Source organism: Protopterus annectens, chromosome 13.part0 (genome assembly GCF_019279795.1).
Source record: "Protopterus annectens isolate FY-2018-M chromosome 13.part0, PAN1.0, whole genome shotgun sequence".
Lineage (NCBI taxonomy): Eukaryota > Metazoa > Chordata > Ceratodontiformes > Protopteridae > Protopterus > Protopterus annectens.
Genome location: NC_056747.1, coordinates 818,611,216 through 818,628,726, shown reverse-complemented (window position 1 = coordinate 818,628,726; position 17,511 = coordinate 818,611,216). Strand labels below are relative to the sequence as shown.

Below are 17,511 nucleotides of genomic sequence, written 5' to 3'. Positions count from 1 at the left end.
ATGAGAAATGTTTTCCCCCATGTTGAACACAATAATGCTGACATATATTTTGTCACAACTTATAGTTGCTTTAGTGATAAACTAGTAGATATGGTTAAATATTATTGGAGACTTTTGAATTCTAAGAAAGAAGGCACTGAATGGATGCCCAAGGGACTTAAAATATCATACAAAGTAGGTAGAAGTATAAAATATATCTTGGTCAAAACTAGACTTATTATGCCTCCTATAAGTTTAAATGAAATAGTGTGTGGTCATGGCACTGTAGGATGTGGTAGATGTAAAGCGTGTAAATGTATTGTATCTAGCTTTGATAATATAAATGGTGTAAGTTTTAAGACTAAAGGACAGTTTAAATGAGACACTGAGGGCATTGTGTATGGCCTGAAATGTCCTTGTGATAAATTATATATTGGTGAGTCAAAAAAGGCATTCAAAACTAGATTACTAGAACATATTCCTGATACTGAAAATAGAAAAGAACAATGTTCAATGGCTGAATATTTCTTTGAAGTACATGGAGGTTTAACTGTTGGGTTATAAGCAACTGTTTTAGAAAAGGTAGATAATAGTTATGTTTAAGGAAAAAATATAAAAAAAATAGGCTTTATATATTTTAAATTTGACACTATGGCCCCAAAGGGAATGAATATGGAACTTAATTGGTGGGTTTTACTTTAATTGGTTTTATAACTGTTTAATTGTTTTATTGCAATTAATAATTAAGAAACGTGTGTTTGGGAATTGTACTCCTTAAAGGCAAGTTTGCCGAGACATCAGAGTGAGAATAAACTATTGTTTGTGTTGTTACTGGCTGTGTGGTTTGTTTTCGGTGCTTCTATTGTGGTACATTATGGGCTCTACAGTGTCTGAACCCTTCCATGCCCTAGTGGAAGCTAGCTCAATAAGAGGATCTATTTGGGGGACACCCAGGATGCAGATGGGCCAGTGCCAAAGGACTTCAGGAGCATGGACTCCTCTGGGTTAGGGCTTTGGGAGGACCATCCACCTTTCTGGTGGAGGATCTCTAGGATATCCGCAAAGAAGACATTGTTGGGTGGATATCTGGGGGACCCTTCCCCTTCTAGGAAGTCAGTGTCTGTAGTGACGGATTCCTGTGGGGAATCCATGGGTCTCCTTTTACACCTCTTCTTCCGAGGGACCTCCTCAGTGGGATACTCTGAGAAGGTGTTGGAGGAAAAACAGGGTTCTACAGTGGAAAGAGGTTGGTGGGCTTTGCAGCACTGGCTGTCCCAGTGGAAGATGAGAGACCTTAAGGACAGGCTGCATGGGAGCATGGCCGGGGGTGGGATGCAATGTTGGGAGAACAGAAAATCCCCTAGGATGGGCAAGGACCCTCTGCACCACCTCGAAGGCAGACGGACTGTGAGGATCCAAGAGTCATCCCTATGAATCTGAAGCTGTCAAAGCAGACTTCTCCCAAACCTCAACACCCTCGGACTCAAGGGGGGATTCTGAGCCAAACTATTGAACACTGAGGTTTGAGGGGAAGCGATGGGTCTGAAAACCTAGGAGTCAAAGTCAACCCCCCAGACTCAACATTTAAGCTACGGCTCCAAGAAGCACCGTGCCCTGAAGCCACTGGAAGCCGAGCACGTCAGGGAAGCCATCGGACTCAAAATGAAAAATACTCTCTAATCCGACATCTCAGTTCTCGGGACCATTTGACCCAACAACTCTGAAGCAGGAAGTCAGATCAGAGAAGGAGCCATGGGACGAAAAGGGAAGATCTGCTTAAGGATCCAAAAGGGGACAGAGCCGGCAGTACCCCCAATCTGAATCTGCATCTTGAGAAATTGTCTCATCACTGTATTCACTTCACATTCAGACAAGCTCCGGGTAGACTTGACAGAGGAGGAGGATGTAGAAGGTAGCCTGGACACTGATTTGGGTGAGGACTCCTTGTGAGGAGGGCTCCAAACTGAAACATCTGGTTCCGAGCAGACAGCTGGAACATGGGGAGCTGAGAAAGTGGGGACCACACTCACCGGATCCAACAACCTTGGATCCAAATGTTTCAGAGTCCTCCTAGATGGCTCAAAAAGCAGCACTCAGGGGAATGGCTGTCTGTGTTCCCTGGCATCCTTAGGCTAACTGGGGTTTGAGCCCCTGAAGTAGAGAGTGCAGAGGGAGTGGAAGGGGGAAGTAAGCTCTTCAAAATCAACTTGTTGCAACAGTCTGCAAGAACACGTGGATTAAAACCACTACACACCTCGCACAAACTCTCTAGGTGAGCAGGGCCTAGGCAGTAAACGCACTCCCGGTGGGCTTCAGACAAGGGAATCCTATGCCCAAAGGTAGTGCATTTTTTAAACCCCCAAGGTTTTATATGGCTTTTCAGCCATGACAAACCAGAAGAGAGGGTAAAGAGAAGAAACTGAAAAAAAGAAGAAAATGGAGAAACAGAGAGTGAGACCCTAACTTTAAACTACAAAGAAGTTTCTTTTCTTTTTTTTTTTTTTTTTTGTAAACTATATATTTAGTAGGAGCTGATGTGGGAGGAGATAAAGGAAGACCAATGGCAGGAAATGGCAGCAGCCGACTTACAGAATATTAACAGTGGAGCAAAGCAATCTCAATGCTTCTTGGCTGAGCAGAAAATGAAATCCGAGGTATTCTGGAGGAAGGAGGCACTATGGCAGGAGAGGAGGAGCTTGAGCATTGAATCTTGAGCTTGGAAAGCAGCCAAGTTAGATCCAAACACCAGAGGGTGAAGGAATGAATGAAAAAGACAAAATATCAGATTTTCAGTTTAGATGGTCTGTAGTGAGAAAGCATTTAAAATAGAACTTTTCTATAAGCCCTCACATCAAGCTCGGAGGGAATTTATGGAATTCTGTAAGTCAATTATAAATTATTTTGGAGAAGGTTTCAATGTTACTGCTGGTGATTTAAATGCCACCTGTGCTACCTGACAAGGTTTTGATTCAAATAAGGGTTTGGTTGGTGAACTGACTGAAATCAGTAAAGGAATGGGATATTTTTCCGGTTGTACCCTCCCCAACTAGGGGGTGTTAACATTTTGGATATAGTTTGGGTGAAAAACCCTGAATTAATTGAGGATTGTGACTATGTACAGAACACATGTGCTCTGATCATGTTTGTATTTCATGGACCTATGAGTTTCCCAGGCTTATTAAGGTACTGAATGACCAAGGGTTTCCATTTTTTTTAGGGCAGATTATAACAGAATATTTTTTTAGGGCAGATTATAACAGAATATGATGGGAGTTATCTAACAGAAACTAGAGAGGTTCAGTTTGCTCAGATAATGTTGTGGCAGGTTAGAAAACTTTTTATGGTTTCCTACACAAGTTAATTGATGAGGCTGTACCTTTATTTCCTGTTAAACCGACTGAATGTAAATGTCCATAGTGGAATTTTTTTTCAGATAAATTATGCAGAAGGGCTCAGAATTTATGCAGAAAAATGAACTGTTGGGGGGGTAAGATTTGATTAAATATAGGGTGGTTACACAAACTTTGGAGATTGATAATGGTTAAATAAAAATTATGTGGAGAGTTTGTCAAGTAATGTGGTACAGAATAAAAAGGCCTTTTAAAGTCATCTGAAGCAATACAAAAAAGATGCACACTCAGGCAAAGCTATTACTGTTGGTGACAGTTTGGTTACTAACACAAGTTTACTGTTTAATCTAAAACATTTTATTGGTAATGATAATTTAGAAAATTAAAATGTTTTGTCTGAGGTAACTGATGACTGCCCCCCCCCCCCTTTTTTTTGTTAAGCTTGGATGATTAAACCAAGTTCGGCTGCAAGTCTAGATGGCGGTAACATAATTTTCCTAATGATTATTATTAAGGAAATTGCTCCTTTTTTGTGTTACCTTCTTCCAAGATCACTCTAAACAGGTTATGTGTCCGCAATATGAAAACTGGCACGTACTTCCAGTGTCCAAGGGTTGTGATTTTTGTAAGGTTGAAAATTTTAGACCTATTAGTCTCACCTGTATTGTGGAAAATGTTTTGAATGAGTAATTTCTAAACATATTATTACTTACTACGTGGCATGTTTGATTCCACAATGCATGGTTTTGTAGCTGGTAGGTCTTATGGCACCACCTTACTTTTCTTTACTGGTCATTTTTGGAAAGTATTGGTTGAAGGGCTGCTGCTGATATTATATATCTAGATATGTTGAAGGCCTTTGAAACTACGCCACATAACAGAACTAGTTCGTTATTAAAAGAATGTTACATACATGAGTACATGATTAGCTGGATAACTAACTGTCTGACAGGATGGAGATAGAGGGAAAGATTGGTCATTTTGTTGGCTGAGAATGGAAATAAACAGAAAGAATAACACAGGGCACAGTAAGAAGTCCAGTTTTATGTGGGATTTTTATGGCCTTTTTTCCTCTTCAGTGTACATTTTGGTCGGGTAAATATGCATGATATGATGTAATATAAAGATTGGAATGACAATTACTGGGTTAACTGAGCATTTTGTTCCAATGATACTTCAATACCATATTTAAATGGGCTACTCCAAATGATATGAAACTTAATTTTTGTAAAACTTGCATTACACACTTTGAGGATGGGAATCCTAATTATGCTTATGCTCTAGATAACTTTAGTATACAAGTGGCAAAGGCTACCAGAGGTTTGGGTACAAAAATTGATTAATTCTCTACGCTTTGATTCTTATCTGTTGGATGCAGTTAAAATATCTTACTGTGAAATTAATAATATTTTAGAACCACTGTTAGTAGAGAGAAGATGGTTCTACTTTCCATTTATAAAACCATACTTAGACCTTTCATACAATATTGTGATTTTATTTGTGTGTACAACATGACGCAGTTGGATAGACTGGAAAGAATACAAATGTAATTCACTAAGGAAATATGCTGAATGAGGTAATATGAGTTACCATAACAGACTTAAGACTTTATTTACAAATAAACAAAGATTAGTTTAGGTGATTTAACAACTATTTACAAATGTGTTAATTGCGGCTTTAGAAGTATTTGGGTGTTTACAAGAAAACACACTTACTGAATAGCAGGAATAATAATTTCCTGGTAAGTCCTATATCTAGCAAAAATTTGGTTTGGAACAATTCTTTTCATGGGAGAGCCTGTTTATTATGGATTAGGAAATCAGAATCTATTAGCACTTTTAAATTCAATTGGTTATACTCGAGTATTTAATCCAGCTTTTTATGCTGGCAAGCTCTTTGAAGGCCTTTCAAGACACTGAGCTTGAATTTAGAACACTGAACTTTACTCATCCAATAGATTATACATATCAGTTATTTCAGTGGTGTTCTCTGCCACACTGATATTTTATACTGCACTCCATTTCAGCTGTCAGTGCTGTTTTGAACTTTTACTCCTTATGCCAAGTAAGCAATGGTGTGCAATACCTGGTTAATGAGTCCTCACAATGGCAGAAGTAAAATCTTGTACATGTTGCCAGAATGTTTGTTTCCATGTACACAAATCATATCTAACATGACGCAGACAACAGTAACTGACGTGGTAAAATTAAGCATACCGTTGCAGCAGGTGTTTTTGTAGCTAATTATGCTGTAACTATTGCCTGAATGCTTGAAGAAATTTGAAACATGGACTTTTATAAACAGGCAAAGTACACAGTATTTCAGAGGTGTTCAATTTTAAAATTTAATATTCTGCACTATACTACCTTTCTGTTGCGGGTGTGGTGTTGACCTCATGCTTGGTATGCAGAATACTACAATGTCTTACAGTACAAATTTTCTGAGTTGTCATTACATTAAAAGAAACAAAAAACCTGGATACTGAAGCTTATTATTTTATCAACAGATGTACAAACCCTCCACATTTAGAATCAAATGTTGTAAATTACAAGAAAATACAGTTGTATATATTTCTTTATACCTGGAATTGACAGATGGGTTTTTGAATCTGAGGTTTGTGGCATATTATTCCATGAAATTTACTGCAATATTTAATATGATTAGAGAGGCACAGTCCTTTATTGTTAGGTACCACCAGTATTCTTACAACGCCATTTGGGTGCTCAGTTTTTATTTAGTTTGCAACATGTATATTAATTTTTTCATGCTAGAAACTCAGAATATGTCTAAATTACGTCATTACTGTGTTCTTATGATGAGATCAAAAATAATGATCTCTCTTCAGAAAAAAAGTGTTTTCTGTCATTTTATATGTTATAGCAGAATATACAAATTTTAGTTCTGACAGGTATGCACACATTCAAGATTCTGTTGTATGCATTCCCTTAAGACTATTAGGTTGGGTAAAACAACTGTAGGACTATTCACATGTCTTCGCTTAAACATTTAATAAGAATATGCTGTTTAAAATTATGGTGAAATTCAGGTCAGGCTAGCCTTTAGAAATTGATAAACTGCAACATTTACTAATCTGTCACTTAAAAACACACAAAGCTTCCAGTTATATGCAGAGCACAATAATCAAAAGTTATTAAAAATAATATGCAATGCTAGTGTGATTTTGAAACTAGTACATGTTTCTGCCTACAACCAATGGCTTCTATTTTTACAAGCATTATTTTTACAATGTATAAATATTGAAAGTAAAAAATATATTTCTCAATAACTTTAAAATGCAGCTGTCCCTTTACCATTGAGGGAAGGAGCACAGTCTAAGAGCATTTTACAGAAAATCATTCTAGTAACATACATGAAAGTATGAAAAATAAGTTGAACCACTCTGGGTATACAGGGTTTGATATACACCAAAAAGATCCAAAAACAGACAGCAATTAAAAGATAGCCCTTTGGATAATGATCAGCTGTTAAGGATTAATTACAATCCTCCTACCTTTAACAGGGGAAAGGTATCATTTGTAATTCCCATACTGTGAAAAACTGCTAGCATTTCTTTGCCACTCCAAACCCTGCAGGATGTTTCATATTCTCTTTCCACCAAGCTACCTGAGCTTTCCCTGATCCAGCTAGAGACAAAAATAAAATAAATAAAATAAAAATTTCATTTTAATACACAATTTAAAACAATGTACAACACTTGCTTCTACAGGACTAACAATACTGTGCAAGTAACTTATGAACAAAAAAGTACTTAAAACCATACATTTTGTGAATAACAGATTCAATCACGTCTCTCTAACTGAACAGTATGCCACACAAATATTTCAGTAAAGATTTTTATGTTTTAGTGTGCCTCTATCATATACTACTCTTCAGTTTTCTTTTCTTTCTGCTAGATGCAGATATGACATGGTCACATGATGAGTCAGAATTACCATTATGTAAGCCAGATGATATGAAAAGAAACTGAAAACAGGCAGATGACAGGGGAGTTGATGCTTCTGTCTTTTATGTGATGTATACTCCAATACTGCTATCCATCAAGCCTCCCTCAAACAGACATGGCCCATTTGTTCCCTTGCAATGGGGATTCCACTCAATACTAGGGACAGAGCTGTATGGAAGTGGGACAGTCATTCAGGCAGCCATAAGGGTGTTTAGTGCCCTTTCTGGCACACCAGCAAAGAAGGCATTTGTAATGACTTAATGTCACCTTGGATGGAGGGATGTGTGACCAACATCAAAGAAGAGTCCCATAGTCCCATTGCTCTTTGAGTTCACCCTTCCATACACCATTGTTAAAGACATCCAACAGGCAGTGGCTTAGTGAAACTACTGCCCACCCTAGGCCACACATCGCATTGATGCCCTGTACATGACTGGCTCTGCCCTGTACTCTTGGAATGAGCTCTCTAATCCTCACTTTTCAGCTCAGTCAAATGGCCAAGTTACTAACCTAACCCAAGTCAAGTGGGCAATAGCCAGGGCTTTATCCCTCTACATTCCTAAGGAACATATTATAGCAAAACTCATTTATGCAGACATGGGCGACTTAAGTGATCCAGACCCACTCAGTTTGTTTTTGTAAAGGGCAGGTTATGCCTCCTGAACCTAGTAAACTTCTTTGAAAATTGTGGCTGCTGTTTATACTGCCCTGACCACAGCTTTAAACACTATCCCTTATGCTGGTATTACTGAAAGGTAAGATAAAATTAATGTCAACCCCTACATTGACCGCTGGATCGCAAATTGGCTATCCAAAAGATCCCAAGTAATGACAGTTGCTAGTACCCTCTCTGAATGTAAAATTATAACTACTGGGATACAGCTGGGATCAGTGATGGGTCACTTTCCTGTTTGGGACTTATTGCAGATTTCAAAGCAAACAGCCCTGAAGTTTGGTTGACCAAGTTTGCTGATGGCTGCAATCTGGGCACTGTTCGCTGCTCATCCACTGTCAGTAAACTGCTACAAATGGGTTCGGATGTGCAAATAAGTGGTTACTGAAAAAGGTTTTACTCTAAATGCAAAAATGTGTGACATAGTAGCATTCGGCAAAAAATATGCTCTCATCACATACTCCCCTTCAAACAGATACAGTCATAAGAGACCAGGGTACTTACATGGACAACACTCTCTCATTCAATCATCATGTTTCCATTATAATCAAGAATTATAAGTTATATGCTTACCATTACTTGGTATCTGTGTTGTCCATTTTCATTCTTCCTCACTATTGGGTCTCAGATCCAACCCTCGGATCCGTCTCGGCTGCATTTTACAGACTTGGATCCTACTGTCGAATCCCTCCCTCTACCCAGAATGCTCCACCCTCTCTACAACTTCCTCAAATCAAGTTTGCTGCCTAAATATACACTGAAAAAAGAAATTGTAAGATGGAATGAAGAACCAGAGGCTCAAACCAGGATCATAAAGGATCCTAAGAATTTCATTCAGTCCTCTAGGATTCACTATGTTGAGAGATGGTTGGGAGGGAAGTTGAGGAAGAATGAAAATGGACAACACAGATACCAAGTTACAGTAAGTATATAACTTATAAATCTGATGTTTTCCTTTTTGTTCTTCCTCACTATTGGGTCAGAGTCCTTAGCTACATTACCCTTGAGTGACCTTAAGGAAGGATGTGCCGGAACACTAGTGAACCGAAAGAAGCACTGCTTCTGGAGAAAATATACAATTTGTAGTGAGTCACAAAAGTATGAGTATTTGACCACGTGGCTGCAGCACAAATATTGTCAACTGATGTTCTGGAGGGGAAAAAAGTAGATGAAGTGGCCATAGATCTAGTAGGGTGGGCTTTAAGAGGGCGAGGTAACTGTAGCCTATTCTCTGAATAAATCACAGAAACACAATCCATAATCCATTTGACCAGAGTAACCTTACTGACTGCTTGACTTACTCGGTTAGGAGAAAAGGATACAAACAGTTGTTCAGATTTCCTATACTGTTTTGTTCTATGAAGGTAAAAATGAAGCTGTCTATGGACATCAAGAAGGTGTAACATATCTGCCCTTGGTAAAGGAATTTGGTAAGAATATCGATAATTAAATAGACTGCTTAATGTTAGTTTATGTGGCCACCTTGGGTATAAAGGATGGATTGATATGGAGGGACAGTCTACCTTTATGAAAAATTATGTAGGGCGGTTTGGAAAACAAGGCCTGAAGTTCAGAAACTCTTTGCTGATGTAATGGCTGCCAAAAATATAGTCTTCCAGGATAGGAATTTCATGTCACAATCACTAGCTGGGTTCAAAAGGCCTTTGAGTAAAGCCTTGAAAAACAACAGTGAGATCCCACAGTGGAGAGGGGGCTTTTATTGGAGGCTGAAGCAGAAAAATCCATTTCATGAATGCCTTGCATATTTCTAGATGCAGAAAGTGAACCAGAAACATTCCCAGCATGAAAGTTTGATATGGCTGCTAATTGAAGTTTAATAATAGAGTAAATAGCACCTTCCCTGAAGAGTGACGCAAGAAAACAAAGGATAGCTGAAACGGGCTGAAAAGGATAAATATTCTTTTTGGAAGCCCAAATAGCAAACCTTTTCCATTTGCTTCTGTATAAATTTTTAAAGGATGTTTTTTGGGAAGCCAACACAATGCCTCTTACAGGGAAAGCAAGCCTGGAAATTTGTACAATTAATATAACTGGAGAAACTAAATGGTTAGTTTGAAGACATGGAGACTGGGGTATTGAGTCTCTGTTGGCTGAGACAGAAGGCACTGAAAGGGCTCCAGAATCTAGAGAGGATACTTCACTTGAGACCAGAAACAGGGGAACCATACCTGACAAGATCAGAAGGGGGCAATTTGGATTACTGAGCTCTTCAGTCTCCAGGCTTTCTGAAGAAATTTTGGGATCAATGGAAGAGGGAGACAGGCATAAAGGAGACAAGAGGGCCAATCGTAAACTAGAGCATCTCTCGGTGACTCCAGGAGGGGGGATCAGGGGGAAGTACTTGCTCAACTTGTTTTTCTGGGAGAGAGGCAGAGGTCGCAGCAAGGTTGGCCCCAATGGCTGAAAATCAAGTTTGCTACAGACTGATTGAGGGACCACTCGTGAGGAGCCAGAATGGATCTGCTGAGTTTGTCCAGCAAATGTTGGACTTCCCTGGTACGTGTGTTGCACGGAGAAAGTGATCTGAAGATATCGCCCATTCCCAGACCCTCATGGCCTCTCTGCACAAAGGATATGAACGGGTTCCTCTTTGTTTGTTGATGTACTACACCCTGACATGTTGTCTGTGTGAAGTGCAAGGAGAGAATGTCCTGAAATGCTTGCAACATTAAAAGGACTGCTCTCTTCTCCAGAACTCTGACATGCAACCTGATCTCTAAATGAGTCTACATGCCTTAGACCATCTTCTCCATGAAATGCCCTCCCCACCCCAACTGGGAAGCATCCATGGTCACAGTGGCTGAGTGGGGGGGGTCGGCAAATGTAAAGGTTGACCGACAAAATCCACCACTGAAGATGACGTCTGCAGACTGAAGTTAATCTGATAGGTACAAATAAGGGATGGTAAAGAACAGACCACTGAACAGCTAAAGTCCACTGGAAAACTTGCATGAAAAATCTTGCTAATGGAACCCGAGTGATGACAGCTGCCATAGATCTAAGGGGATGAAGTATAAATCTTGCCGGTTGAGATAGAGTATCTAGAATGGGCTGTACCTGATGTGTCAATGACATTATGCGATGAGGGGGTAAAGAGGTCATTTGATTTGAAATATCCCAACAGAGCACCAATGAACTCCAGTCTTTGTACTGGAGAAGGATTCGATTTGGCTAGATTTATGGTAATGCCAAGGGAGCTGGAGATCTGAAATAGATAATCCCTGGGTTGAATTAGTTGATGTCTGGTTGGGACAGTTAGGAGCCAGTCATCTAGATATGGAAACACGTGGAATCCCTATAGTCTCAAATGAGCTGCGACCACTGCCATACATTTGGTAAACACCTGGGGGGCTCTGGTGAGTCTAAAGGGCAGAGCTCTGAATTGGTAATGACTGGCTCCCAGCCTAAACAGCAGATGACTTCTGGAGCACCTGGCCATTTTGATTGGTAGTCCACACAGCACATCCAGTCTCGTCCTTTCGCAACAGGGGTAGAATGGACTGAACCCTAACCATCTGGAACCTTGACTTCTTTACATACAGGTTCAGACTGCTTAGATCCAGAATGGGTCACAGGTCCCTGGTTTTCTTTGGCACTAAAATGAAGGAGGCATATGTTCAGGATCCTCTGTTTGGCTGGGACGTCTTGTATGACTCTTTTTTGCAGTAGTTTATAATGAGAAGTTATGTACCTACCATAACGTTCCATGTTAGTTGTCTTCTCTCGCCTTCTTTCTTGCTTGATGGGTTCGGAGCCGATCCTCGGCTCCGACTTAACACTGCTAAGCTCGAGAGTCACTTTTACCAGCTCGAGGCAGCCCCATATCCCATGATGCAAGGCAGTAAGTACCCAGATCTCGTTTGTTGTCTATAGGCAATAACACCTAGCATAAAAGACATCCCGAAGGAGAGAAAAGTCTGAAGGATGGTTTTGGAGGACCAGTACTGTATGGTCTTAAGAAGCATTCTTCCATGTAGAGAGAAAGGTCTGTCCAGGCCAGGGGGAAGGAGGGAGGGTCGCAAGAAAGAAGGTGAGAGAAGACAACTAACATGGAACGTTATGGTAGGTACATAACTTCTCAATGTTAAGTTGTCAATCTCGCCTTCATTCTTGCTTGATGGGACCGCGTCCCTAGCACCTCTATCCTGGGTGGCTCAATGGAACAGACTCTTGAGAACTGTAGAGCCAAAACTGGCTCTGTCCCTGGAGGCCAAATCCAATTTGTAATGAGAAACAAAGGTATGAGGTGTGGCCCAAGTGGCTGCTGCACAAATAGTGTCTAATGGAAGTCTAGCTTGAAAAGCTGTGGAAGTGGCTAAGCTTCTGGTTGAATGCACTTTAGGTTTCGAGCACAGCTGTTTTCCCCTAAGCTGATAAATTTCGGAGATGACAGAAGAAAGCCATCTAGATAAGGTCACTTTTGAGACAGGAAGGCCTTTTTTGTTATCAGCATAAGAAACAAAGAGTTGATCGGATTTCCTGAATTGTTTTGTTCTGTCCAAATAATATCCGAGTTGGCGGTGAACATCAAGATAATGTAACTTTTGTTCCGATCTGTTTGAGTAGTTTGGGAAAAATACAGGAAGATCAATAGCCTGATTCAAATTACTCTTTGAGGCGACCTTAGGCAAAAAGGTCGGATTAGTTCTCAATGATACTCTGTCTTTGTGGAAGACTAAATGGGGGGGCGAACAGAGAGAGCATGAAGTTCAGATACCCTCCTAGCCGAAGTAATAGCAACCAGGAATAAAGTTTTCCATGAAAGAAATTTCAGGGAACATGAAACAGCTGGCTCGAAGGGAGGAAGAATCAAGGATGTCAGCACTAAATTTAGGTCCCATTGAGGAGGAGGACTCCTGATTGGAGGTTTCAGGAGAAAAATTCCTTTTAAGAAGGCTCTACAAAGCCTGTGGGACATAATGTTGTGATCTGCGAACCCGACATGAAAGTTCGAGATAGCAGCCAACTGAACTTTGACCGTGGAGGAAGAGGAGCCCACGTGAAAGATTTCCGCTAAGAAATCCAAAACTGCTTGTACTGGAGCAATAAAGGGATCAATATTTTTGGCTTTTGCCCAATAAGAAAAACGTTTCCATTTCCTAGTATAAATCCTCCTAGTAGAGGATTTTAAGGAAGCTACTATGATGTCTCTAACAGGATTAGAGATCATAGGAAGCCTGGCTAAGGAAGGAAGTGGAGCAACCATGCTGTGAGGTTGAGAGAAGGGATAGACCGGTGCAGCTGACCCGATTGGTGAATCAGAAGGTCTGGCACTGGGTCCAGATGCCACGGCTGCACCAACAGGTGACGATGAAGGAATGGAAACCAAATTTGTCGAGGCCAATAGGGAGCAATGAGAATCATTTTGGCTCTCAAAACGGTGGCTTTCTGGAGTACTTGTGGAATCAGAGGAAAGGGAGGAAAGGCATAAAGAAGTCCCTGGGGCCAATCCTGGGTTAGAGCGTCTCTGGGGGGATGGCCTGGCAGTGGGAAGAGACAGAAGAAGTCTGGGCATTTGCTGTTTTGGGGAGTAGCAAAAAGATCTCAACATGGGCGGCCCCATTCTAGAAAAATCTCCTCCACTATAGATTGTTTGAGAGACCACTCGTGAGGCATGAGAATAGCTCTCCTCAATCTGTCCGCTAAAATGTTGGTTTTCCCAGGGATATGCGTTGCTACCAGAAACCGATGAGGGGAGATCGCCCATTGCCAAAGTCTGAGCGCTTCTCGACACAAGGGGTAGGACTTGGTTCCGCCCTGTTTGTTGATATACCATACTACAGACATGTTGTCTGTGTGGACTGGAATTGTCCCCAAGGGAAGAAAGTCGTTGAGGGCTTGCAACGTTAAAAGCACTGCTCTCATCTCTAGGACATTTATGTGCAGGTGGTATTCGAACGGTTGCCACGTCCCATGAACCATCCTGCCCTGATAATGAACCCCCACCCGATCAGGGAGGCGTCCGTAGTGACAGTGGCTACCGGGGCTGGGGGTACAAAGGGTCTGCCTTGGTGAACCTGGGGAGAAGTAATCCACCATGAAAGATGATTCTTGCAAATCTGTGTCACCAGTATTTGGTGACGCATCGGAAGTTGTTGGTAAGACCACTGAGTGAACAACATCCACTGAAGCAGGCGCATATAGAAGCGGGCCAGGGGAAGAAGGGTAATGGCCGCAGCCATGAGGCCCAACACCTTTAGAACCATTCTGGCTTGTACTTTCTTGCTGGCTAGGATGATCCTCACGTGACTTTGAATGTCTGAGATTCTTTGATCTGTGAGGGTAGCTGACATCCGAACAGTGTTTAAGTTTGCGCCTATGAAAGTAATAGACTGGCAGGGCAATAAGGAGGATTTTTCGTAGTTGATCGAAATTCCCAATTGAGTGCAAAGATTTATTGTGTAATCCCTGGCTTGAAGAAGTTGATGCCTGGTGGTGGCTGAAAGGAGCCAGTCGTCGAGATACGGAAACACCTGGAATCCTTGACGTCTCAGGTGAGCCGTGACCACTGCCATACATTTGGTGAACACTCTGGGGGCTCTAGTGAGACCAAAGGGCAGGGCTCTGAATTGGAAGTGACTGGACCCCAGCCGAAAGCGGAGAAACCTTCTGGAGCGCCTGTGAATTTTTATGTGATAGTACGCATCCTGAAGATCTATTGAGCACATCCAGTTGTCCTTCTCTAGGAAGGGCAGAATTGACTGAAGTGTGACCATTCGGAATCTTGTCTTTCTCACAGACTTGTTGAGTCTGCTGAGATCCAATATTGGTCTCCAGTCTCCCGTCTTTTTGGGGACCAAAAAGAACCTTGAGTAGATTCCGGGCTCTGAATGGTCTGTTGTAACTGGCTGAATGGCTCTTTTTTGTAGAAGTTTTAATACTTCTAACTCTGCAATTTCCCTTAGACCGGGTGGTACATCTGGAAGGGAATTTGAGTGAGAGAAAGGACTTTCCTCGAAAGGAATTTTGTAACCCTCGGGTATGATCGACTGTACCAATCTGTCTTGAGTGAGGGAACGCCAGGCTTCTGGGTACAGCGATAGTCTTCCCCCGACTGCCTCCAAGGATGGACAGTCGGGCAACATCTCAGGGATGCTGAAAGGGCTTGTCAGAGAGGCTCTCTGCTTCCTGGTTTTGTGGACCCCTCTGCCTCTAGAGCGGCGTCTGTTATTGTTACCCCTCTGCCTCTAGGGGTAAACTGACCACGTGTATCCGGCGTGACTCCTTGGGATTTCTGGAACCACATTTTGCCACCCTTCTGTCCTTTAGGGTAAGGTCTAGAAGGGGTGGAAAAACGGACCCCTGGCAGAAAGAGTCTTGCCGTCCTGCTCACACCTGGTCAATGTATCCTTCACTTGAGGGCCAAACAAAGCTGACCCATCAAAGGGAGAGTTTGTGAAGGACGCCTTAAAGGGATCTGCAAAATTACAGAGCCGCATCCAGGCTTGGCGTCTAAGAGCCACACCTGTACCTGCGGCCCTACTCGCTCCATCTGCTGCATATGATATCAGTCGCATGGAGGAGTTAGCAATAGAATTAAGGGTTCCTAGCTGCGAAGCAATTTTTTCTTGAGCCCCTGCAGCTGTGGGATCCTGTACTACTTCACCTAGCTCCTTAAGGATGTCCCTTTGGAGTCTGGTGAAGTGACATAAGTAGTTCAGCGAGCGCATAGCAAAGGTTGCTGAAGAGAACATCCGCTTACCATACCTATCCATGGTCCTAGAGTCCTTATTAGGAGGATGGACAGGTACGGAAGGATCTGCAAGTTCCTTCTTAGTGGCAGCCACCACCACCATGGCATCAGCAGGGACACCTTTCGTAAGGAATTGCTTATCCGAAGGGGCAGTAATAAATTTAGACGGCCTCCTAGGAACTGGCTCTACAGAGTCAGGAGCAGCCCAAGCCTTTCGAGCAATAACCTGCATAAGGGGGTCGAAAGGCGGAGACACCCAGGAGGTGGAGGGCCGAGATCCAAATGCCTCTAGGTATACCGACTCATCCTCAGAGGGATTATTGGAGGGCCAGTTTCCCCTCTGTTTAAGGAGTTCTAGAATGTCTGAAAAGGAGACATCCTCAGAGGGGGATCTTGGGGATCCCTCCGACTCATCTAAGTCGGTATCTGAAGTTATAGACTCAGGGGAGTCTACGTGTTTCCTCTTACAAGTCCTTTTTGCACGGAGGATCCCCTGACTGATCAGGAGAATCCTCGGAAGAGGGGGTTCTTCCCAGTGGGGAAACCTGAGGCGGAGGATCTCTGGGTCCGGGAGCAAGAGAGATGGCAGAGATATCGACAGGCACCGTAGAGGGAGGAGCTAAGGGAACAGACTGCTGGCTGAGTCCAGTGGCCAGCACACACTTCATCACCTCGAAGGCTCCCCTCCCAGGGAGGTCCGAGATAACCCGTTCCGAAGAAACCGGAACTCCAGGGCCCACCGAAAGGGAAGGCTCCGAGGCAGATGTCGGAGCCAAGCTCACCAAGGCCGAGGCTCCAAGGGGAAGAGTGGGGTCGGACAAGGGTCCGATGCCACTCACCCCCTCGGAGGAGACCAGGGAAGCCCGACCACCGAATCCCTCTAAGGAAGGTCTCGAAGAGGAGATAAGAGTAGATGCTGAGGGAGCAGAAGGGGGGGGGGGTATCTGCCCCTCAGCCATAGCAGAAACTATTCCCGAAGACTCCAGCTCCAAACTCTGAGGTAGAGTCGAAGGAGGAACTGCAATGGGGTGTGGACTAATAGTCGTCTGTTGAGACAGACTATGTAGCATCTGGGCCAGTGCCTGTGATTTCAATAATCTACTGACCACCCTCTCTAAATCATGGTCAGAAAGCCTGGATGACCTAGATGATCGGCTCCGATGGCTCCGTTCCGAGAGGAGAGGTGAGGCCGGAGCCGAGAGTATCGGTTCCAAGGAAGGGGACCTGGGCCTCTTCCTCGAAGGAACCATCGGAGCCGACGAAACCATCGATGCAGTCGGAGCCGAGGACTTTTCAGCACCGACAGAAGGTCTCGATGCATCGGCTCCGGCCGGAGCCAATACAGACATAAAAGTAAGGGTGTCGGAGCCGGTCGGCGCCGACACCGAAGCCTGAGCCACATGGTGGTCGGAACCAGTCGGAGCAGACACCGATGTGACTGAACCAGTATTGGCACAGATAGCCATCTGTGCCGAAGGTTTATGCAAACCAGGATCGGCTCCAGCCGGAGCCGATCTCGACTCAGAAAGAGTCGGAACCGAGGCCGCAGGTTTAGACACAGAAGCCTGGGCCTTGGAAGACTTGGAAGTCTTGCTCGGAGCCGACTTAGCCGGAGAGCCCTCCTGTTTAAGAAGACCCCTTAAAATTAATTTGTTTCTCCTCTCCTGCAGGACTCTCTGGCTAAAGGAATGACAAATCGCACAGGAGTCCTGCAGGTGGAGAGGTCCCAGGCAGTATAAGCAAGAAGTGTGACCGTCTGTCAGAGACATCTTCTGACAGCACACGAGTCACACTTCTTAAAGCCTGAGACCCTTTCCTTGGACATGGTTGC

At 43.0% G+C, this 17,511-nt stretch overlaps 1 protein-coding gene across 3 annotated transcripts in view; it reads right to left on the bottom strand.

Moving 5' to 3' along the window:
• BRIP1 (BRCA1 interacting helicase 1) overlaps window positions 1-17,511 on the bottom strand; it is a 2,367,390-nt gene that overhangs the window by 1,242,880 nt on the left and 1,106,999 nt on the right. For all 3 annotated transcript variants that reach the window (XM_044054537.1, XM_044054539.1, XM_044054538.1), the window contains one exon: window positions 6,841-6,973. In XM_044054537.1, the coding sequence (XP_043910472.1) occupies window positions 6,841-6,973 (133 nt within the window). The remainder of the gene's footprint in view (window positions 1-6,840; window positions 6,974-17,511) is intronic.